This window comes from Anabrus simplex, chromosome 8 (genome assembly GCF_040414725.1).
Source record: "Anabrus simplex isolate iqAnaSimp1 chromosome 8, ASM4041472v1, whole genome shotgun sequence".
NCBI lineage: Eukaryota > Metazoa > Arthropoda > Insecta > Orthoptera > Tettigoniidae > Anabrus > Anabrus simplex.
In genome coordinates this window covers 133,617,391-133,643,499 of record NC_090272.1, presented here as the reverse complement: position 1 = coordinate 133,643,499, position 26,109 = coordinate 133,617,391, and the positions used below count along the sequence as shown (strand labels likewise).

General features: G+C 38.7%; 1 protein-coding gene across 1 annotated transcript in view; it reads right to left on the bottom strand.

Annotated features, from left to right (window-relative positions):
* The window catches only part of LOC136879338 (sodium- and chloride-dependent glycine transporter 2-like), a 220,077-nt gene extending 194,220 nt beyond the window's left edge, over positions 1-25,857 (bottom strand). The window contains exon 1 of the mRNA XM_068229075.1: positions 25,737-25,857. Within this exon, the coding sequence (XP_068085176.1) occupies positions 25,737-25,857 (121 nt within the window). The remainder of the gene's footprint in view (positions 1-25,736) is intronic.
* Between the last annotated feature and the right edge of the window lie 252 nt (positions 25,858-26,109).

The following is a 26,109-nucleotide window of genomic DNA, read 5'->3' as shown; positions in this document are numbered from 1 at the left end:
GTACTGCCTTGTGGGACACCGGAGGTGACTGGTAACCATGAGGATGAAGTGCCAGCAAGAAGGGTCAGAAGACTGCCATGTATATTAAATCGTTCGGAGAGTTTATGGAGCAACAGAGTATGGTCTACAGAATCGAAAGCTTTCGAAATGTCTACGTAGCAGATATCCAGCTGTGATTTAGCTGCAATAGCGTGTGATGCAAAGCTATGCAGAGTGGCCAGGTTTGTTAGGCAAGAGCCACCTGGTAGAAAACCATGTTGCTTGGTTGAGATATACGGCAAAGTGAATGCGAGGAGACGCTGGTGTATATTTTTTTCAAAGATAAAGGATAGTGTGGGGAGAATAGAGATTGGTCGGTGAGATGAAACATTAAATTTGTTGCCTGATTTGAAAAGTGGAACAATATTTGCCTGTTTCCAGGTAATAGGAAAATAGCCCGTGGCAAAACATCTGTTAAATAATTTAGAGAGAGGGACGCAAAGAGTGCTGGCAGTATTTTTTAGGAAAAGAGGACCTATAGTGTCGGCACCGGTAGCTTTGTTGGTACGAAGAGTTGGGATAATTATGCCAATAGCCTTATTTACATGACATGCAGTAGTGTATGTAGTTGTACTTAATTAAGGTAAGCCTCTTCAGGCATCCTGAGTCATCGTTTTATTGTGGTAGTGGTGATTATTATTTGAAGATGAAGTATCAACTGTGGGGAGAGGAAAATGAAAAAAGTCAAATTCTTCAAAAAATGAAGGTTACACTACAGAAGGAAGGGCCACATCGGACATGGAAGTGAAAGACTCCCTAGGTCTCAAACTTGACCAAGACAGGTCAAATAGGAAAGCTGAAAGTGAGGATACTGACAAGTGGAAGCAATGACAGACTCAGCTAGGCGATCCGTAGATGCCAACCCACACTACCAAGTTCAATTAAGTTCAATGGTTCACTGTACCCCCTGTAAATAAGAAGCCGATTATTTTCCTAATCTTAAAATCAGGGAAGATATCACTTTGGCTCACTTTGCTTTGAGCATAAGGGAGCTCTAACAGCCCAGCTGGGTGGATCAGCAAGAATCTCTTTTTCTCTTTCTTTTCTATTTTTTCAAGTTGCTTTACGTCGCACCGACACAAATAGGTCTTATGGCGACGATGTGATAGGAAAGTACAGCATTTGCATGGTGTGAAAATTGGAAACCACAGAAAACCATCTTCAGGGCTGCTGACAATTGGTTCGAAGCCACTATCTTCAGAATACAAGCTCATAACTGCAAGTCACTAACCGCACAGCCAACTCGCTCGGTGCAAGATTCTAAAACAGCTAAGAGGTATGAGGAAGACATGTTTTTAAAGAAATACAGATATCCCCACAGAAAGTTGTGGTTCATTTACTTCCCAGTTCTGACCAACACTACCTTTCTCTGTTTCTCATACTACCGGTATCCTTCTTCATCACACTTGCACTATCCGCCTCACTCCAAACCTGCCTGGAACCAATGGCACAAATGCTGGGTCTGTCTCTGTTTGGGGAGGATTGGCCCGTGTATTTTTAAGAAAACTGTTCTTACTAGCAAATAGAAAGTTACTTTCCTGTGGTGTACATTTCTGCTTACTCATTAAGAAACAATGTTTTTGAGAATATGTTTCATATGTTTCTGGCAGAAAAGCCCACAAGTATGTTTAATAATGGTGGAAAACAGTAGTTTGTTTCTTCAGAAAACTAATTTTTCAGGTCTTCCATTTTAAAAAACAACAACTTGAGATCATGGCTTCAGCAAGACTGCTCTGTTTTGTAAAGTACCGTCAAACGGGGTGATTTCGGACGGTTCTGAGGTTGTTTTCGTCTTAACTCACGAAGGGAATCTTAAATTATATTTTTATCATCTTATTAATAAGGAATATATCCAATTAATTCAATACCCTACAAACGAAAAATATACGCCAACGCAGGTTTTCCTGAGAAAACAAAAAGGAGTGTCCGAATTCACCCCGTACTTCGTACTTTTAGCTCATAGATAGTATTTTAAATTCATTTTAAGTTTAACGTCCTTGTAACAACCTCCCCCCCACAGTCGCACACTATCTCACCCCCCCCCTCCAACCCATACGTCCTTAACTAACATTAGCTTTTAAAGTCAACAAAGATTTAACTACATGGTCAATCAATCAATCAATCAATCAATACTGATCTGCATTTAGGGCAGTCGCCCAGGAGGCAGATTCCCTATCTGTTGCTTTCCTAGCCTTTTCCGAAATGATTTCAAAGAAATTGGAAATTTATTGAACATCTCCCTTGGTAAGTTATTCCAATCCCTAACTCCCCTTCCTATAAATGAATATTTACCCCAGTTTGTCCTCTTGAATTCCAACTTTATCTTCATATTGTGATCCTTTCTACTTTTATAGACGCCATTCAAACCTATTCGTCTACTAATGTCATTCCACGCCATCTCTCCGCTGACAGCTCGGAACATACCACTTAGTCGAGCAGCTCTTCTTCTTTCTCTCAATTCTTCCCAACCCAAACATTGCAACATTTTTGTAACGCTACTCTTTTGTCGGAAGTCATCCAGAACAAATCGAGCTGCTTTTCTTTGGATTTTTTCCAGTTCTTGAATCAGGTAATCCTGGTGAGGGTCCCATACACTGGAACCATACTCTAGTTGTTATGCTTTTTATCTAAGCTTTTGTGTATGCAACTGATGATGATCGCAAAGCGATCGAAACATGTCCTGCTATTCTTAATGATTTTATAAATTGCCAAAGGCAAAATAAAAGAAAGTTATCGATTAGGTGGAATATTTTCTTATATTGATTAGATTACATTATCGATACGGCAATGAAGTGAATAGTTTGTAATAGATTTCAATGAGTCGCATACCATTCTTGTTGGTCTGCTTATGTCCTGACCATTTACTGACCCAGTACCTATATTCTTTTTCTTTGACGATTTGAGCATTGAAGTCACCAACGGGGACTTTGACATGATTTTTTGGTATTTTGGGAGAATATTGCCTAACTCCAGAATTCTTCCACTTTTTCTGGGTTGTTTCTGTTGTCAACATTAGTTAGCGCGTGTCCGTTGATTAGCGTGTAGATCTTGTTTGCTGATCAAATGAGGTGGGTAGGGTTGACGCTCTGGTCATGGGGATTCTATCGTTAGACATGTCGGGAAAGTGTCTGGAGGAAAGGGTACCAGGGTAGAGTGTTTTCCAGGAATTAGGTTAAGGCAGATGTTGAAGAAAGTAGAAGAGAAGGAGGAGGGAAAGGAGAAGGTGGTAGTGTTTCACGTTGGTACTAACAACGTAAGACAAGCAGGTATAAGTACCAACATAGTTAGGGATGTGTGGGATCTGGTAAATGCAGCACGGATGAAGTTTAAGGAAGCGTAGATTGTTATCAGTGGAATACTGTGTAGGAAGGATACTGACTGGAAGGTGATTGGGGATTAAAATGAGACTATGGAGTGGGTATGTGGGAAACTGGGAGTGAAATTTCTAGATCCTAATGGGTGGGTAGGAGATAGGGATCTGCGCTCAGATGGCCTTCACTTAAACAGCAGTGGTACATAAGTTAGGAAATTTATTTAGAAGGGTTATAGGAAGGTACATTCAGGGAAACAGGGTGCGCTAGGCAGCGGTGTTAAGGGAACAGGGAACTGGAAATCAAGTAGGGATTACATAAAACTGTTAGTGCTCAACTGTAGAAGTCTTGTAAAGAAAGGAATATAATTAAGTAATTTAATAGATATATACATAACAGATATTGTAATAGGAGTTGAATCATGGCTGAGAAATGATATAATGAATGCAGAAATTTTCTCACGGAACTGGACGAATTTGTAAGCTACGAAAAAGTTAAAGATGACAAGCACGAAATTCTAGGGGTAAGGCTCATTTATAAAGATAATAGGTAACTATATGCTTTTGGAGTGTACAGACCAGGAAAGGAGAGCGCAGATGCGGATTCAGAATTATTTGATAAGATAATCATCTATGTGGGAAATGATAAGGAAAGGAACGTGATCGTAGCGGGTGATCTCAATTTACCAAATGTCAATTGGGAAGGTAATGCGAACGACAGGAAGCATGACCTACAAATGGCAAATAAGTTAATATGGGAAGGGCACCTGATTCAGAAAGTGATGGAACCAACCAGAGGGAAGAATATTCTGGATGTGGTGCTGATAAAACCAGATGAGCTCTATAGAGAAAGCGAAGTAATAGATGGTATTAGTGATCACGAAGCTGTTTTTGTGGTAATTAAAAATAAATGTGAAAGAAAGGAAGAGATTAAAATTAGGACTCTTAGGCAGTACCATATGGCTGATAAAACAGGCATGAGGGAGTTTTTCATAGGCAACTAAAATCGGTGGGAAACGGTAAATAAAATAGTAAACAGACTCTGGGATGGGTTTAAAGCAATTGTTGAAGAATGTGAAAATAAGTTTGTACCTTTAAAGGTGGTAAGGAATGGTAAAGATCCACTATAATATAACAGGGAAGTAAAGAGACTAAGACGGAGGTGCAGGTTGGAAAGAAATAGAGTTAGAAATGGCTGTGGAAGTAAGAAGAAATTGAAGGAACTTACTAGGAAACTGAATCTAGCAAAGAAGTCAGCTAAGGATAACATGATGGCAAGCATAATATTGGTGGACACACTAATTTTAGTGATAAATGGAAGAGTATGCATAGGTACTTTAAGGCAGAGACAGGTTCCAAGAACGACATTCCAGGAATCATAAATGAACAAGGGGAGTGTGTATGCGAGGATCTTCAAAAGGCAGAAGTAATCAGTCAGCAGTACGTAAAGATTATTGGTTACAAGGATAGTGTCCAGATATAGGAGGTGACTAATACTAAGGAAGTGTTAAAATTTACCTATGACAGCAATGACATTTACAGTAAGATACAAAAGTTGAAAACTAGAAAAGCAGCTGGAATTGATAAGGTTTCGGGGGATATACTAAAGACAATGGGTTGGGATATAGTACCATATCTGAAGCACTTCTTTGATTTTTGTTTGCATGAAGGAACTTTACCAAATGAATGGAGAATTGCTATAGTAGCCCCTGTATATAAAGGAAAGTGTGATAGGCATAAAGCTGAATATTACAGGCCAGTCAGTTTGACATGCATTGTATCTAAGCTTTGGGAAAGCATTCTTTCTGATTATATAAGACACGTTTGCAAAATTAATAAATGGTTTGACAGAAGGCAGTTTGGGTTTAGGAAAGGTTATTCCACTGAAGCCCAACATGTAGGATTCCAGCAAGACTGTATTGCGATTGACTTATCTAAGACATTTGATAGGGTAGATCATGGGAGACTACTGGCAAAAATGAGTGCAATTGGACTAGACAAAAGAGTGACTGAATGGGTGGCTTTGTTTCTAGAATAGAACTCAGAGAATTAGAGTAGGTGAAGCTTTATCTGTCCCTGTAAAAATTAAGAGGGGAATTCCTCAAGGCAGTATTATTGGACCTTTATGTTTTCTTATATATATCAATGGTACGTGTAAAGAAGTGGAATCAGAGATAAAGCATTTTGCAGATAATGTTTTTCTGTACAGAGTACTAAATAAGTTACAAGATTGTGAGCAACTGCAAAATGACCTCGATAATGTTGTGAGATGGACAGTAGGCAATGGTATGATGATAAACGGGGAGAAAAGTCAGGTTGTGAGTTTCACAAATAGGAAAAGTCCTCTCAGTTTTAATTACTGCGTTGATGGGGTGAAAGTTCCCTTTGGGGATCATTGTAAATACCTAGGTATACATATAAGGAACGGTCTTCATTTCGGACATCACATAAATATGATTGTAAATAAAGGTCACAGATATTTGCACATGGTTATGAGAGTATTTAGGGTTGTAGTAAGGATGTAAAGGAGAGAGCATACTTGTCTCTGGCGAAACCTCAACTTGAGTATGGTTCCAGTGTATGGGACACTTACCAGGATTTCTTGATTCAGGAACTGGAAAAAATCCAATGAAAAGCAGCTCAATTTGTTCTGGGTGATTTCCGACAAAAGAGTGGCGTTACAAAAATGTTGCAAAGTTTGGGCTGGGAAGACTTGGGAGAAAGTAGACGAGCTGCTCGACTAAGTGGTATGTTCCGAGCTGTCAGTGGAGAGATGGTGTGGGGGGACATCTGTAGACGAATAAGTTTGGATGGTGTCTTTAAAAGTAGGAAAGATCACAATATGAAGATAAAGCTGGAATTCAAGAGAACAAATTGGGGCAAATATTCGTTTATAGGAAGGGGAGTTAGGAATTTGAATAACTTACCAAGGGAGATGTTCAATAAATTTCCAATTTCTTTTCAATCATTTATGAAAAGGCTAGGAAAACAACAGATAGGGAATCTGCCACCTAGGCGACTGTCCTAAATGCAGATCAGTAGTGATTGATTGATGATTTTATTATGGTACATAACAAACAAGTTCGTAACGACCTTCTGAAATGCACCACTTGAATTATTTCTGTCTTACCTTACTTGATGACGTAACATGGTCCATATGTTCGGATATAACAAATGATAACCAAAACTGAGTTTCCAAGTTGCAGCATTTGTCTCTGGTGAGACTCCAACTAGAGTATGGTTCCAGTGTATGGGACACTTACCAGGATTACTTGATTCAAGAACTGGAAAAAATCCAAAGAAAAGCAGCTCGATTTGTTCTGGGTAATTTCCGACAAAAGAGTAGCGTTACAAAAATGTTGCAAAGTTTGGGCTGGGAAGACTTGGGATAAAGGAGACGAGCTGCTCGACTAACTGGTATGTTCCAAGCTGTCAGCGGAGAGATGGCGTGGGAGGACATCAGTAGACGAATAGGTTTGGATGGTGTCTTTAAAAGTAGGAAAGATCACAATATGAGGATAAAGTTGGAATTCAAGAGGACAAATTGGGGCAAATATTCGTTTATAGGAAGGGGAGTTAGGGCTTGGAATAACTTACTAAGGGAGATGTTCAATAAATTTCCAATTTCTTTGCAATCATTTAAGAAAACGCTAGGAAAACAACAGTAGGGAATCTGCCACCTGGGCGACTGCCCTAAATGCAGATCAGTAGTGATTGATTGATTTTATTGTCAGTGTCGAGTGTCGACCTGAGTAAGACTTGAAAGATGTAACTGAATCAAGTAGTGACTTATCTATTATAAATCCGGTCCCACATTGTGGACAGTTTGTCATAACTCGTTCTAGTGGTTTTCCTTTGTATATTCTGTATCCTTCTGAATCGCTATTTGCTTTACGCCGCACCGACATATAGTACGTTTACGTGCAGGATTCAGATCGATCTGAGTACACTTCCCGTATTGAAAACGCCATGTAAGCGGGGACTCAGTTCGGATTGAGTCTCAAGGTCTATACGGTAAAATCTGGGATCGTATCGTATACGGTACGAATCGAGTTCCATGTAAACGCGGATCGTACTGAGATCGTATTGAAAATGACTGCGCGCACACTCCATGTTTGTTCTGACAAAATCATCATCATTAAAGTTCTGTCGAAATAACAAATATAATAAGCCAGTAAATATATTTACTTGTATAAATGATCAGCAACTGCAATCATATTATAAGACGGCCAGCCCTGCCGATTAAGAAAATCATGATAACCTTGTGTTGGGGGTAAAATTGTAATGTGCGTTCTATCTATTGCACCAATTACGTTGTTTTGTAATACCGGTACCACACATACTTTCAAAACTGAAAGTTATCTCCTGGGCTTCTACTTCATTTGGCGTTTTTAAATTCTAAGAGGTGATATCGATTTTACTACAATTCTGCATCGTCTGTATAAATCGATGTTGTCTGGCGGATTCAATACGATACTCAAATACCACATGTAAACGGGGATCGTATTCAATACGGTAAGTGTACTCAAATCGATCTCAATCCCCATGTAAACGTACTAATAGATACATCTTATGGCGACAATGGGGTAGGAAAGGCCTAGGAATGGGAAGGAAGCGACCGTGACCTCAATTAAGGTACAGCCCCAGCATTTGCGCGGTGTGAAAATGGGAAACTACGGAAAACCATCTTCAGGGCAACCGACAGTGGGGTTCGAAACCACGATCTCCCGATTACTCGATACTGGCCGTACTTAGCGCCTGCAGCTATCGAGCTCGGTCCTTCTGAATCAAAACCATATTCATCTTTATATCACGAATTTTCAATGCAATAATTTTACTTTCTGCATTTAATAATAATATTATTGGTTTTTACGTCTCACTAACTACTGTTACGGTTTTCGGAGATGCCGAGGTGCTGGAATTCAGTCCCGCAGGAGTTCTTTTACATACAACATGAGGCTGTCGTATTTCATATACCAATGGACTGAGCCAGGATCAAACCTCCCAAGTTGGGGTCACAAGGCCAGCGTCCCAGAGAATTTTCGTTTTGCTCTGAGTTTGTGTTGGCAACCCTTGTAGCCTGCACTGCAGCCACCATATCTTTTCTTTGTCCTTAACAATCTTTCAGTTGCCATGTTAGTCATAGTTGTAACACATCGCTTCTTTGTTATAGATCGGTTTTGGGGCGCTGAATACCCCAGTGTAGGATTAGTGTTAAGTTTCTTGTTGTGTAAATATTATTTTGTTTTTTGTCATTTATGGTGTTAGTACTGTTTTATTCATGTATTTATGACAATTATGGCTAAAGTAATTGGTGATGAAGATATTTTGGCTGAGCTGTGTAGATCAGGGCCAGATCCCGCTCAGCAAGATGATTTCGAGGACAATTCGGATGAAGGAGGTGAAACTGATCTAGTTAAATAAGAGGGTGTTTTGCCAGATGTTCTCAGTCCCAATGCATCGGAAGATAAATATTTCCCTCCTTCGGGTAAAGAAGAAGTAAGTGAAGAAAATACATTATAAACAATTTCAATTAACAAGCAGAAATGTAGAAAAATTATGAAAGATAATTTACGGCCTGGATCTTCTAATGCAGGCCAAGTCACATCAGAAAGTGAAGAAGAAGAAAGGAATGCAATACAGGAGGCACCACACAATTTACCATAATGTATAAAAATGCCCAAAAAAAAACAGCTATCAGGAAAAAATAAATACAGACGGTCAACAAAACTTTCAAAAAATTCTGGCCAAACACCTAGCAGAAATATAATTTTTATAAGGTCTCGAACTGCTGTAGGTGCTATTGGTGTTACAAATGCTGCAGATATGTTCGGATTGTTTATAAATGATACGGTAACATAATTAACAATAATTATACAAATCAAGAAATTGTGCTTCAAAAAGGAAACTACAGTGATCAGAGTTTTACTAAACATACAACAGATATATAAATCAAAGACTTTTTGGGACACTTTAATTTATTTTCGAGCACAACAACACAACCATACATTCCTAAAAATACTTTGGCATGAAACTAAGGGATTATGCATTACAAGGACTGTAATGCCGCTTGCAAGGTTTGAGTTTTTATTGAATATATTGAGATTCAGTGACAAATTAACTCGGGCTGCTTGAAAAGAAACTTGAACACTGCAAAGTATATTACACACCTGGATCCTATTGTTGTACTGATGCACAGCTCTTGGCATTCTGAGCAAAATCTAGATCTTTATATCGTATATCATATATCATATATCATATGTCATATATATGTGAAAAATGTCTATTTCGGATGTATATTCCAAACAAACCTGCTAAATACGATTTAAAGTTGGTTATGCTATGTAATTCTAATGGATATTTGTACAATTACATCCCTTTCACTGATAAAAAGAAATGGACACTGAAGCACAACGTCAAGCCGGATATTTTGTGGATAAATTATCAGAACCTATCCACGGCAGTACTAGAAATATTACGGTTGACAACTGGTTCAGCTCTGTGTCACTGTTCAATGATATGCTCTGTAATCATAACTTAACAATGATTGGAACACTCCGGAAAACAAACCTGAAATTCCACCAGAACTTTTACCATCCGAACCAGCAGGGACAACGAAGTCTGCATTTGACAGAGAGCTGACAATGGTATATTTTGTAGCAAAGAAAAGTAAGACCATATCGGTGGTACTCCTCCTGTCCAACATGCACCAGGGTTACTCCATGCAAAAGAATTCTGAGCTACTGGAGGTCATATCCTACTATAATGGAACCAAAGGTGGAGTTGACTTGATGGACCAGATGTCTGCTCAGTATACGTTGTAATTGTTCCCTCTCGTCATCAAGACACTTGGGGAGATGAAAGTTATTATCTTGGGACACATGAATATTAAATAAACTATTGGTGGCTTGCCCGCAAATTGCCATGCAAATAGAAACAATTAACATTCCATGGTTCCCCATTTCTCTATGTAATGTTTGGGCGCCATGGTTACAGTTTTAAATAAAACTGTAAACCAAAATTTATATTTACTAGCATAGAGACTTATACTTAAATCACAGGGGTAGGATTTTAAATAATTAACCATTAAGTATCGCTTAAGAAAGAAAATTAACGCAATATAAAATACAAATGAATTTATTATACAAAAAAATGAGATGAATCGAAAAAGTTTCCTTAAAGCGTGGAGGAATTTATAATTTAATTTACTGAATTCACTTATTGCTTGCTTTATCTAATTGAAGCTCACCAATTGCAGCTTCCGTTGAAGTCATCTGGTTTCCGTGGTTACTCGTTCTCTCCTTCTTGATGTAGAATTTGCTCCATGGACATCCTTCCTTCCTTCTCTGATATGGTACGGGCTATCTGGACTAACACTCCCTACTTGCCTAGTCTTTAAATTAGACATTGGCCCTATACTTGTAATAACTGATCAGCTTTGATCGTATGAGGAGAAAATTCAGAGATATGAATTTTTCCATATTAGTAGAAATCTCAATCCAACTGAGCTATACTATTTATACGGTACAGACTTGTACCAAATTTCCGTAGACTTGAACTAAACATAGTTCTTCGTCCACAATATTTACTGAATATCACACAAGCCATAAGCTTGTTTCGTTTCTCGTAGATCCGATAACATTACCGAAGCTCAGTACTGTATCGAAGCGATAACACATTGTACAAAAGTAACTATGTCGCGGAGCGACCACACACTGTTTCAAAAATCAAATCACGTCGTTCAAAGTAGATGTTCACAGTAGAAGTAGTAGTGATGGAGTATCCGTAGTTAGCTTGTAAGGTTGTAAGGTTGGAAGGTCCTAAGGTTCCGTTGTCGTTTTGAGAATCAGTATATATCCGGGCTCATCCCCACTCTTGGTAACAGTTCAATCTCAAAACTCATATACAACGAAGTATCTGATTCGATAGATCGAAGCATCAACTCCCCTTCTCTTCCTCGACAAGTCCAGAAGGCGTGGCGATGATATAACTGACCAGCTTGCAAGCCTCGCTCACGGGTCGCTGTTTACTAGCCTTGGTCATAATATAAACCCATGACTAAAGCAAAATCCCAAGCTTCAAGAATAACCCTCCGTATACGCAAACATGAGATGAAATGAAAACAACTATGTCTCAACATATTGGCCGTATTTACAACATAATGAATTATTATCCTACATAATATAATAATTTAAATAATAAAACGATGTTATCATATATACAATATGATTCCAAAAAGCCTTGATTACAAATGATTGACGTTGAATAAATATGTTATTACAAATAATTGCCGATGGCGGATAAACTTGATATCAAATGATATCGCGTAAAATGATATTATATTAAATTAGTAGGGCTGGAGAAGCCTGGGCGGTTACATACGCCCTCCTGTTATTTACAGATATAACATATATGAAAATAACACACTACACCAAAACGCTTGATATATACATCATTACATCTTACAAACACTTAATAAAAAACATACATAATCAAATCTTGTATCTCACTGTAGAGTGTCTGTTTCAACGCTACCAGATAACATTAGTAATAATTCATGCCAATTTTCTTGCGAAAGTTTGTCAGCAACACTCATAATATTTACAACAGGTAAATAACACTATCTTTGCACTTCACCATCAAAGTGTTCGGCAGTTCCAGGTTATAATAATATATACACCACACACACACGTAATCACACGTGGCTTACCTCTCATAGATGGCTGCAAGCAATTTCTTGTTTTCATTGAAAAAAAATATACTTAGAAAATTATTGCATTAATATCCTTCTGCAGTTTCAAAAGAAAATCCCAAGTTACTCATGGCTTCTACAATGGTGTCAGGTCTAGGTTCACAACCTATACATGAATTCACGTTTTCAAACTCAAGTACATTTAATGTTATCAAAACAACACCTGGGAGACATTACACTTAATTCGCAGAAATATATCGTCTCAGAGAGCGAATATTATAAGTGCCCAACATGACACGATTACCATCTTTCAATCTGTATGCACAAGGACCAACCCGACAATGAATCTGGAATGGACCCTGATACAACAAAAAGAATTTCTTCGCCACCTTCTCTTCACTGGACGAGAGCATGGGAACACGTAACAGAACAGAATCTCCTACCTGAAATTCGTCTAACACCTGACGTTTCTGCTGTCTGCTACGCTTCTCAGCCGCTTTAATCAAATTCTCTCTTGCTAATCTGACATATATCTGAGAGTCCCGCTGAGGTTCCTGTGTAATACCTAGTACTTTTGTCAGCTCATTCCTTGGATTGCTGCCAAAATGAACCTCTAATGGGGTGAATTTCGTACTATCATGCTGAACCATGTTAATCCAGTTCTCAATCAACGCTAAAGAACCAACCCACGCAGTGTGCTTGTCATGAACTAAAGATCTAAACATCCTACCTAATTCCTGAATATACTTGTTACTAATAATCTTACTGCAACTAAGACCTGTCGCTTTACTCAATAAAAGATTGACACCCTCACCACTCGAAACTTCAATAATACCATCCTCTAACATAGCTTCAATTTGATTGTCTACCGCTTTAGCATACTTATGTGGTATCGGATATCTCGGTCCAGCGAATATACTTTTATCCAGCACTGAAAATGAGTGTTCATACACATGTGTTTTGCCAGGTTTCGATGAAAATACTTCCTTGTGTTCTCTCAACACATACAACAATCGGTAACTCTGACCTTCTTCCAAATTGCTACTATCTACCGCTTCTCTCAAAGCATCATCGTGGTTCTCCTCTAACCACACTTCACACAACTTAAAATACGCTCTCTCTTCTTCATCTTTAGAAACCTCATTAATACACCACATTTTACAAACCTCCACTTTCGCCTGAACTTTGGCATCCCACGTGACTTTAACATCCTTCTTATCCCACCTTAAATATACTATCGCCTCATTGTAATTTAACCGAGCTGAGTATAAACTTAGCCAGTCAGATCCCAAGATAACATCAAATATAAGATTCGGAATAACAAGACATATCTGAATTTTCGACTTCCCGTTAATACAAATAGGTATGGCAACTTGTTTACATATTTGCTTGGATCGTTTACCTACAGCAGTGAGGATATATGTGGATTTCAAAGGCATTTCTTCAATCTCAATATTCTCCTTCTTTCTGTCCTCATACCACTTCAAACTTACACATGATCTTTGACTGCCTGAATCCAATAAAGCCTGATACTGCGCCCTCCATACAACGATCGTAACAACGGGGTTCTCACTTTTACTACCAACTTCGACTTGATTCACTTCCACCTCCCGTAATAACTCATCTCTGACATCGAGATCATAATTCATGTGCGTCATTACACAATTTCTCGCAACATGTTCTGAAGACTGATAATCTGATCTCTCATTACCGTCTACTATCAGTTTAAATTACTTTGTCTCCTTGTATCCTGATTTCGGCTTGTACCTTCCTCTACATTGCGTTCCCTCTGAACATTCCTATTTTGCTGGTGTGGCTGATTACCTACAGGTTGTTGTCTCGGTTGAAACTGACCACGGTGATTGTGTTCTTGTCTTCTGGGTGGTGTCTGATAGTTTGTGTGCTCTCGTGTACTATTACTATTTCCTAACGCATCGAAACTGGCTAGCAATCTTTCCATTCCCTGAATAGACTCTATCTGTTGCATACAGCTAGCTTCACGGATTTTGTTCGGAAAATGTCTGAGTAATAACTTCACAATATCTCTCTCCGCTGACATCCCATCTACGTTTTTACAAATCATAACGTGGGCTAAAAAATATTCGGTCATAGAAACTCCCTCGTGTGGCCTAAATTTCCCAAAGACAATGCGTTCTCTTTCCCTGCCTTGTATAGCTTCACTCCAAAATTCTGCCGTGAAATATTTCTGGAATTCCACCATACTGGTCATGCTGCTCTTATACACCGCAAACCATGATTTCGTTTCCCCAATAAAAGCTTTACCAATTATTTCTAACGCTTCTTCCCATTCAATGATTCCTTCTTCGATACGCTTTTCAAACCGTTTCTTTACAGTGTTTAAAAAATCAACCTCCCATTAAATTTAGGTAGTTCTGTTTCACATATGAAATTTGTACCATGGCACTGACTTCCTATATTACCTTGCTTTTCTCTGATTTCTTTACGTATTAGTGCCTCCGACCTCTCAATACGTTCATTAATTCTTTTCTCTCTAGTTTCTAGGTCATTTGCAATGTGTTCCTGTCTTTCCTTGGTGGCTTTAATTTCAACAGCATATTCTTCTGCTTTCTTAAACTTTTCATTACATATTTTGGCATAATCTCTACCTTACCACACAGATCATCGTATTGTTGTTCTACTCTTTCTCTAACTTTACTATTTTCTTTCTCTACCAACTCTATGACTTCGGTTTTATGTTCAGTTAACTTTCTTTCTACCACTTTCTCATGTTGGCTGCGTCTCATCTTCTGTTCCGCTAACTGATTCTCAAAAAGTTTCTGCTGCTCTAGTGCTTCATCTAATCTATGATCTAAAGCAACCATCCTAGCATTCACTTCTCTGCTAATTTCGGTTTTCGTCTGTTCTATCTTCTTTCTATTTTCTTTAATCTCTGTCTGGGTTTTCTCGACTTCCTTCCTAATTTCATCTGTTTCCTTCCTAATTTCATACGTCTCCTTCCTAATTTCATCTATCCCTTTCGTTTCCTTCCTAATCTCATCTATCCCTTTCGTTTACTCTAATAACCATTGCATCATTAAAAACAGTTGTCGAATATTCATTTCACTATTCGTATTATCTTTCTCGCCCTCCATCCTATCTACATCAGATTCTGTACTATTTTCCATGCTCCCACCACTCTCTACCGATTTATCTACTTCAATACTTTCATCTACAACATTCCTAGAATTCAGCGTCTAACCTCCCTTTACTAAGTTTCCGCTACGTAATTTCATGTCCTTTTCACCTTGTGCAGCCATGATTCCCCCAAAATCACACATACAAATTATATGGACAATCACTTAACCCCCACAAACACAGATTCTACTTTACTGCTTTCCTTCCACGAATACTTAATGGTTTTCGAGCTCCACGTTGGTGCGACAAATGTAACTGTACCCTCTCGTCATTAAGAGACTTGGGGAGATGAAAGTTATTATCTTGGGACACATGAATATTAAATAAACTATTTGTGGCTTGCCCGCAAATTGCCATGCAAGTATAAACAATTAACATTCCATGGTTCCCCATTTCTCTATGTAATGTTTGGGCGCCATGGTTACAGTTTTAAATAAAACTGTAAACCAAAATTTATATTTACTAGCATAGAGACTTATACTTAAATCACAGGGGTAGGATTTTAAATAATTAACCATTAAGTATCGCTTAAGAAAGAAAATTAACGCAATATAAAATACAAATGAATTTATTATACAAAAAAATGAGATGAATCGGAAAAATTCCCTTAAAGCGTGGAGGAATTTATAATTTATTTTACTGAATTTAATATTGCTTGCTTTATCTAATTGAAGCTCACCAATTGCAGCTTCCGTTGAAGTCATCTGGTTTCCGTGGTTACTCGTTCTCTTCTTCTCGATGTAGAGTTTGCTCCATGGACATCCTTCCTTCCTTCTCTGATATGGTACGGGCTATCTGGACTAGCATTCCCTACATGCCTAGTCTTTAAATTAGACATTGGCCCTATACTTGTAAAAACTGATCAGCTTTGATCGTATGAGGAGAAAATTCAGAGATATGAATTTTTCCATATTAGTAGAAATCTCAATCCAACTGAGCTATACTATTTATACGGTACAGACTTGTACCAAATTTCCGTAGACTTGAACTAAACATACTTCTTCGTCCAGAAGATTTACTGAAAATAACACAAGCCGTAAGCTTGTTTCGTCTCACGCAGATCCGATAACATAACCGAAGCGACAACACATTGTACAAAAATAACTATGTCGCAGAGCGACCACACACTGTTTCAAAAATCAAATCACGTCGTTCAAAGTAGATGTTCACAGTAGAAGTAGTAGTGATGGAGTATCCGTAGTTAGCTTGTAAGGTTGTAAGGTTGGAAGGTCCTAAGGTTCCGTTCTCGTGTTGAGAATCAGTATATATTCGGGCTCACCCCCACTCTTGGTAACAGTTCAATCTCAAAACTCATATACAACGAAGTATCTGATTCGATAGATCGAAGCATCAACTCCCCTTCTCTTATTCCTCGACAAGTCCAGAAGGCGTGGCGATGATATAGCTGACCAGCTTGCAAGCCTCGCGCACGGGTCGCTGTTTACTAGCCTTGGTTATAATATAAACCCATGACGCACGCAAAATCCCAAGCTTCAAGAATAACCCTCCGTATACACAAACATGAGATGAAATGAAAACAACTATGTCTCAACATATTGACCGTATTTACAACATAATGAATTATTATCCTACATAATATCGTCCCTACTCTGTCAAACTAGCGAATCTGCAAATTGTCAAAAGGTTAGAGGAGCTGAAAGAAGTTGTGATTACTCATGTCAAATCAATTTTTATATTTAATGATTGGTTTCATGTGTTAGGCATAAGGAACGAGTTGCAGATGTGAGACTTTGTCAGAGGGTAGACAATATTTAACCTATAAAATCTACACCAAAACTTCAGAAGTACAGCTTCCCTAGTTTGTCACTTCCGCTAGTTTGCCAGAGTGGGGACGATATAATAATTTAAATAATAAAACGATGTTATCATATATACAATATGATTCCAAAAAGCCTTGAATACGAATGATTGACGTTGAATAAATATGTTATTACAAATAATTGCCGATGGCGGATAAAATTGATATCAAATGATATCGCGTAAAATGATATTATATTAAATTAGTAGGGCTGGAGAAGCCTGGACGGTTACAACGTGTAGCAGGAAAACAAGATGGCCATGCTGAACAGTGCTTGTTCAAATGCATACATAATCTACAAGGACAATATATTTATGGCCAAGCAAACTCTAGATCTCAGAGTAGAATTTATGTTTACTCTTGCTGAAGATCTTATGAGACCTTGGTTGGCTCAACAAATTTAAATACCTACACTTAAGAGATCTGACTAGCCATAGCAGAACAACTCGGGGTTCAAGTGGCAGTGTACCCAGAAGCAGACAATCAGAGGGCCGGAAGGTGCTGCATTTTTGCATTTGTCCACTATGAAGTGTGTAAGATGTTCATATGCAAAAGTCATATCCTATCTGTTTGTGTCAGTTGTAGAGATGACATTCAGTAAAACACTCTAAAATGTGAGGTGTTGCAAAATATTGTAAAAAAAGAACATTTTTTATATTGTTTTATTTTTAGAATAGAATGTTCAAGGGTAATATAAAATAACTTTTTCGTAAGTTTAATCAAACCAAACTAACCACTTGTTATACTAAATTCATTAAATATTGGTTTGTAATATGTAAATCAGGCTCATTATTCATGGGGCACTGAGTGCCCAAGTGTAGGATTAGTGTTTGTAATAAACAATTGTAGCGTTCCAGGGTTAATGACGCATAGTTCTCATTTTAATTCTTGTATTATACCAATATACTTTCGGATGCACTTGTAATTATTCTGGTTTTTAATGGTAATTATTATTTATCGATACGATCACCTGTAGGCCACGCTTACACAATATTCCTTCTGTCACGCAGACCGATACCCTTTTCTTTACACTCTCGTCAAAGATTCTTGAGTCTTTGACTTCTTCCTGCTCGCCCTTCCACAGAGATGTTCCGTAGCTTTGAATTGTTGCTCTTCAGACGCATACCCGATTCCCGCAAACTTCTTCCTAAATGATGTTCTTTCTTTCACATCCTCCTACTTGATACATATTTCTGTGCACCTGTATTAGCCATCCCGGTTGTTTTTTCCACTTTCCTGCAGAAGAGGTATCCTCTTGACCAATCTCTCACGGTTCATTCTTTTGATATGACCATAAAACGCCAGTCTCCTTTTCCTCATCACAGTCGTGATTCCTTCTACTGTCTTGTAGAGCTCCAAATTTGATCTTAACCGGAATGTATTTGGGTCACTTGTCGAATTTCTTGGGCCTAAGATTTTTCGTAAGAATTTCCTTTCTCTTTTTTCAAGAACTGAGTCAGTCATCCTCGTCAAAGTTTCTGCTCCAGAAAGGCACTCCGTTCTAACCACTGTGCAGTAATGTTTTAACTTGGCCTGAATTGAGAGGGACTTGGACTTATAGGTGTCATGACAGTCTGAATGCCAACTCCATTCTTCTCACCCCCTCCTTTAATCCCTCCTTTTCATCTCCATTGGGGGGGGGTGAGTATTTCTCCCAGGTATTTAATTTTTTGCATACGCTGGATATCCCCATACAGTGTAACAAGTCTGTCCTTGTCATCCTTTTTTTTTATGGAATCCATGAATGCTGTCTTTTCGAAGGAGATTCTTAACCCTGTTTTGACCGCAACATTTTGTAGTTCTTCAGCTTGTTTCTTAGCTGTTTGACGGTTGTCTGTAAAATCGGAAGTCACCTGCGAAAGCAAGGCAGTCCAACGTCATCACATTTATTTCCACAACCTGTCTTTACCCCATTCTTCATTCCATTTTCAGTCATTCTCAACCTCCATTCCCTAATATATTTTCTAAAATGCAATTAAAGAGTAGTGACGAAAGGCTGTATCCTTGCCTCAAACCCGTTTTTATTTCAAACGGATTTGAGAGTTTGTCCATAAATTTGACTTGAGAAAAGATGTCTGTAAGAGATTGTCGAATTATGGCCAGAGATTTCTCATCCACTCCAAACTCCTGCAGAACGTTCATGAGCACTCCACGATCTATGGAATCATATGCCTTTTTGAAATCAATGAAGTTTATGATTGTCCTCTTCTAATTTATCATTGATCGAATTTTTATAAGTGATTTTAGAATATAAATCTGCTAAGCACATGAATGCCCTTTCCTGAACCCGGCCTGGTATTCACCAATTTGTTTATCTAGATGTGTTTCAAGCCTCCGCTGGAATGCTTTTGACAGGATTTTGCATGCTATAGGAAGAAGGTAGACATATCTGTAGTTGTTGATGTTAGTTTGGTCCCCTTTTTTGTGTAAAATTGAATGAGTGCGTTCTTCCAATCACTTGGTATTTCTTTTCCCTAAATAAAAGCGAATAATTCCTCTAGTTTTTCCACTATATTTTGACCTGCAAATTTGAATAACTCTGCAGTAATTGAATCTTTCCCAGGAGCTTTGTTGTTTTTTAGTTGCTTATTGGTAATTATTTTATAATGTTTTCGTTGTTCTTCTTTTAAACATTCAGTTTGTTTTCAAAGCAAGAACTGCTTTCTTTAAAGATTAATTTTCTTTGAGTAATTCGTCATAATGAATACGCCTACTGTGAACACAGCCCTCATTCATTCTTGAGTGGAGGTATTCTGCAGAAGTGTCTGCTATTTCTGTGTGTGGTTTCTTTGGGCTTACATTTTCCAGTCTTTCCAAGGCAGCTAAACTAGTTTTTCATGCATAACGCCGCAGAGCCGAATTTCTGTTACTTATATCCTGTTGTTCCGCATGACCTGGTAGTTTCAGAGATGGGATAGCACTTGACGTAGTATTTTCCTTAGAAGTAACAAAATAATTTTCACGTCATAATCATGGCAGAAAGATGTTGGCTGCATACATATCACTTTTACAATTAAGTGAGTCCAATCGTTGATAATTAGTCACGCGACAAACTGTGTCTATTCCAGATTTTTTGTCTTTCGAGAGTAATCTTTACTCGTATCTACCCACAGATATACAAGCTTCGTTCGTGCAGCAATCGAAACTATCTCAAACTGTCAGGTGCATACGGACGTGTACTTCGCTGTATTTGAAACATTCGTAAAGCAAGAATTTGGTATTCTGACTGCTAGTCGGCTGTTCTTGCAGCGTGAATTCCAGTTTCATACAGTTTGAGAGAAATCAAGAGAATTTGGGGATTGTTTGCGGATTTCTAAATGAGGCATGCTCATTAGCCTTTGTCACACGTCGTTCACAAAGCACAGATCCTTATGAATATATTTTCCCGTGCTTTCTTGAAAATAACGTTCCTCGACGGCAGTATTCTGAAATAAATTCTTAATTAAATATAGCAATTGCACATTCCGATTAATAGGCTTACATGAACGGTTAATTTGCATCTAACACAAAAACAAACAAACCCCATGGCACTACAGCCCTTGAAGGGTCTTGGCCTCCCAAGCGACCGCTGCTCAGGTCGAAGGCCTGCAGATTACGAGGTGTTGTGTGGTCAGAACGACGAATCCTCTCGGCTCTTATTCTTGGCTTTCTAGACCGGGGCCGTTATCTCACCGTCAGATAGCTCCTCAATTTTAATCACGTAGGCTGAGTGGACCTCGATCAAGCCCTCAGATCCAGGTAAAAATCCCTGATCTGGCCGGGAATCGAATCCGGGGCCTCCGGGTAAGAGGCAGGCATGCTACCCCTACACCACGGGGCCGGCTCATCTAGTACATATCCTTAATTAAAACCAATCTTACCTTATTTTACTATATATAAAAATGTATGTGAGTATGTGTTTAAATGACAAATCTCCTCCTAAACCACTGGTACCGGGCGAGTTGGCCATGCGGTTAGGAGCACGCAGCCGTGAGCTCGCATCCGGGAGATAGTGGGTTCAAACCCCACTATCAGCAGCCCTGAAGATAGTTTTCCGTGGTTTACCATTTTCACACCAGGCAAATGCTGGGGCTATACCTCAATTAAGGCTATGGCCGCTTCCTTCCCATTCCTAGGCCTTCCCTGTCCCATCGTCGCCATAAGACCTATCTGTGTCGGTACGACGTAAAGCAGCTAGCAAAAAAACACTGGACTAATTTAAATCAAATTTTGAACACTTATTATTTGCTATCTGGAGAAGAGCACTGTGGGGGTAAGCCATCTCTAGCCCCCTTAGGAGTGGGCAGTCAGGGAGGTCAGGTATAAAAATAATCGTAAATGGTGTCGAATCCAAAGTTTTCGGGGTCACTGAGGTAAATAGTGACACTTCTAATTTTTTAAATCCATAGTATTCGGGGTCGCTGAGGTGAATAGTGACACTTCAAAATTTTTAAAAGTCTAAGTTCAGACCCCTTTGTGGTGGAGAGCGAGGGGGGAAGTGTGATATAAAAATAATCGAAAACAGCGTCGAATCCATAGATTTGGGGTCGCTGAGATGAATAGTAACACCCCGAATTTGTTAAATTCAATGTTCAGCCCCTTTACGGTAGGGGGCTAGGAGGAGTGAGATATAAAAATAATCAAAAATAGTATCGAATCCATAGTTTCTGGGGTTGCTGAGATGAACAGTGACAGTCCGGAATTCTTTAAGGTCCAAATTAATCACCCTTTTGGGTGGGAAGGGTGGGGTGATTGAGACATAAAATAATCGAAAATAGTGTCGAATTCATAGTTTTCTGGGTCGCTAAGATGAATAGTAACTCTCCGAATTTCTTAAAGTCAAAGTTCAGGCCCCTTTGCGGTGGGGGAATGAGATGTAAATGAGACTATGGAGTGGTTATGTGGGAAATTGAGAGTGAGATTTCTAGATCCTAATGGGTGGGTAGGCGATAGGGATCTGCGCTCGGATGGCCTTCACTTCAACCGCAGTGGTACATAAAAGTTAGGAAATCTGTTTAGAAGGGTTATAGGAAGGTACATTCAGGGAAACGGGGTGGCCTGGGGAGCGGTGATACGGGAACAGGGAACTGGAAATCAAGTAGGGATGACATAAAAATGTTAGTGCTCAACTGTAGAAGTGTTGTAAAGAAAGGCATCGAATTAAGTAATTTAATAGATATATACTCACAAGATATTGTAATAGGAGTTGAATTATGGCTGAGAAATGATATAATGGATGCAGAAATTTTCTCACGGAACTGGAGTGTGTATCGTAGAGATAGGATATAAATGGTAGGAGGGGGAGTATTCATTCTGATGAAAGAAGAATTTGTAAGCCACGAAAAAGTTAAAGACGACAAACATGAAATTCTATGTGTAAGGCTCATCTCTAAATATAATAGGCAACTTGATGCCTTTGGAGTGTACAGACCGGGAAAGCGTAGCGCAAACGCTGATTCAGAATTATTTGATAAGGTAATGACCTATGTGGGAAACGATAAGGAAAGGAACGTGATCGTAGCGGGTGATCTCAATTTACCAAATGTCAATTGGGAAGGTAACGCGAATGATAGGAAGCATGACCAGAACATGGCAAATAAATTAATATGGGAAGGACAGCTGATTCAGAAAGTGATGGAACTAACTAGGGGGAAGAATATTCTGGATGTGGTGCTGGTAAAACCAGATGAGCTCTGTAGAGAAAGCAAAGTAATAGATGGTATTAGTGATCACGAAGCTGTTTTCGTGGTAGTTAAAATAAATGTGAAAGAAAGGAAGGTATTAAAATAAGGACTACTAGGCAGTCCCATATGGCTGATAAAAATGGCAAGAGGGAGTTTATGAAAAGTAACTATGATCGATGAAAAACGGTAAATAAAAATGTAAACAGACTCTCGGATGGGTTTAAAGCAATTGTTGAGGAATGTGAAAACAGGTTTTTTACTTTTAAAGGTGGTAAGGTGTGGTAAAGATCCAATATATTATAACAGAGAAGTAAATATACCAAGAAGGAGGTGCAGGTTGGATAGAAATAGTTAGAAATGGCTGTGGAAGTAAGGAGAAATTGAAGGAACTTACTAGGAAACTGAATCTAGCAAAGAAGTCAGCGAATGATAACATGATGGCAAAAATAATTGGCGGGCATACAAATTTTAGTGAAAAATGGAAGAGTATGTATAGGTACTTTAAGGCAGAAACCGGTTCCAAGAAGGATGTTCCAAGAATAATATATGAACAAGTGGATATCCAAAAGGCAGAAGTATTCAGTCGGCAGCATGTAAAGATTGTGGGTTACAAGGATAATGTCCAGATAGAGGAGGTGACTAATGCTAAAGAAGTATTAACATTTACCTATGATAAAAATGACATTTACAGTAAGCTACAAATGTTGAAAACAGGAAAAGCAGCTGGAATTGATAAGGTTTTGTTGGATGTACTAAAGACAATTGGTTGGGATATAGTACTATATCTGAAGTACTTATTTGATTATTGTTTAGATTAAGGAGCTATACCAAATAAATGGAGAGTTGGTATATTAGCCCCTGTGTATAAAGGAAAGTGTGATAGACACAAAGCTGAAAATTACAGGCCAGTCACTTTGACATGCATTGCTTGTAAGCTTTGGGAAGGCATTCTTTCTGTTAATATGCGAAATTAATAACTGGTTTGATAGTAGGCAGTTTGAGTTTAGGAAAGGTTATACCACCGAAGCTCAACTTTTAGGATTCCAGCAAGATATAGCAGATTCAGGAGGTCAACTGGACTGTATCGCGATTGACCTATCTAAGGCATTTGATAGGGTAGATCATGGGAGACTACTGGCAAAAATGAGTGCAATAGGACTTGAAAAAAGAGTGACTGAATGGGTGGCTACGTTTCTAGAATATAGAATTCAGAGAATTAGAGTAGGTGAAGCTTTATCTGTCCCTGTAAAAATTAAGAGGGGAATTCCTCAAGGCAGTATTATTGGACCTTTATGTTTTCTTATATATATATATGGTACGTGTAAAGAAGTGGAATCAGAGATAAAGCATTTTGCAGATAATGTTTTTCTGTACAGAGTACTAAATAAGTTACAAGATTGTGAGCAACTGCAAAATGACCTCGATAATGTTGTGAGATGGACAGTAGGCAAAGGTATGATGATAAATGGGATTAAAAGTCAGGTTGTGAGTTTCACAAATAGGAAAAGTCCTCTGAGTTTTAATTATTGCGTTGATGGGGTGAAAGTTCCTTTTTGGGATCATTGTAAATACCTAGGTCTTAATATAAGGAGAGATCTTTATTGGTGTAATCACATAAATGGGATTGTAAGTAAGGGATACAGATCTCTGCGCATGGTTATGATGGTGTTTAGGGGTTGTAGTAAGGATGTAAAAGAGTGGGCATGTAAGTCTCTGCTAAGACCCCAAGTAGAGTATGGTTCCAGTTTATGGGATCCTCACCAGGATTACTCGATTCAAGAACTGGAAAAAATCGAGAGAAAAGCAGCTCGATTTGTTCTGGGTGATTTCCGACAAAAGAGTAGCGTTACAAAAATGTCAGAAAGTTTGGGCTGGGAACACTTGGGAGAAAGGAGACGAGCTGCTCGACTAAGTGGTATGTTCCGAGCTGTCAGTGGAGAGATGGTGTGGAATGACATCAGTAGACGAATAGGTTAGAGTGGTGTCTTTAAAAGTCGGAAAGATCACAATATGAAGATACAATTGGAATTCCAGAAGACAAATTGGGGCAAATATTCGTTTATAACTTACTTACCAAGCGAGATGTTCAATAAATTTCCAATTTCTTTGCAATCGTTTAAGAACAGGCTATGGAAACAACAGATTGGGAATCCGCCACCTGGGCGACTGCCCTAAATGCAGATCAGGATTGATTGATTGATTGATTGATTGATTGATTGATTGATTGATTGATGGATGGATGGATGGATGGATGGATGGATGGATGGATGGATGGATGGATGGATGGATTGATTGATTGGTTGGTTGATTGATTGATTGAGCAACTATTATTGTTGTCAATATAGAACACTGAATTTGATAGTACCGCTCGAAATGGTAACTTTGTAATCATAGCGATTAAGAAGTCGCATGTTCTATCTATTTTCAAGCTGATTAAACTGTTGCTCGCAGGAGTAACACAGAGCTGTTAACATGGCATTGCGCAGTATAGTAGTTTAGTAGCTCTTTAGTAGTTCCTGCGTATGGTCAGCGAGCTCCTGCATTGTCGATATAGATGACGCAGCGTGTGTAGGCTAGTGTTGTTACTTTGATTAAATAAATAGATAATTATCATTAAGTTATAATAAATAAGTATTGTCAGTCTTTCTAGAAGAAATGGACAGTCGCAGCTCGGTGTTCTAATGTGTAATTCGAGATCCAATAGCTGTTAGCAACTTCTCGAAACTGTATCTGCTAAGGCGGAAATAATTTTAAAATGTACAATCAAATTCCTTCGAATATTTGTAGAGATTGTAAAAAATTCAATTCAGTAACTTTTAATTTAAATGGGTTGTTCCGAAAATCATTTATCCTGTCTTCATTCATTTCAGAGTAACAGAACACCAACACAAGCGACCTTGCTGAAATCCATGTTGGATTATCGTGATTGGTTATCACCAAGTCTAAGCTGGCTGAAAATGGCAGACACTTCCTAGTTACGTGATTTTAAATCACACAGCTATTTAATCGCTAGTGCACGCTTGGCTTAACGGCCATTTATACAGTGTGAGTACTTACCGCCACCGTTCCGGTAGACGAGGTAGGGAAAACGCCACACATTTCCCAAACCGACAGCGTAATTAATGCCGGAAAGTATAAACTCAAGTGGATGGGACCATCCTACTCGGTCCGGGTCCATGATGGTCCCCGTCTCAGGATCTTGATTCTCAGTACCATTCGAAGTCACAGCTTCAGCCATAGCTGTTATGATATTGCTGACAGTAGGCAACTGGTAGGACTGATGAACGCAGGTAAAGACACCTTACATACACACATTAATTAATGAAAGAAGTTAACGAATGGTACTTCCTACTTTCCTCCACTCAACCTAACCTTCAGATCACCAGCTGCCTCTTTCTAAACCTTTCTGGTTTCATAGATTTTCCCCGCA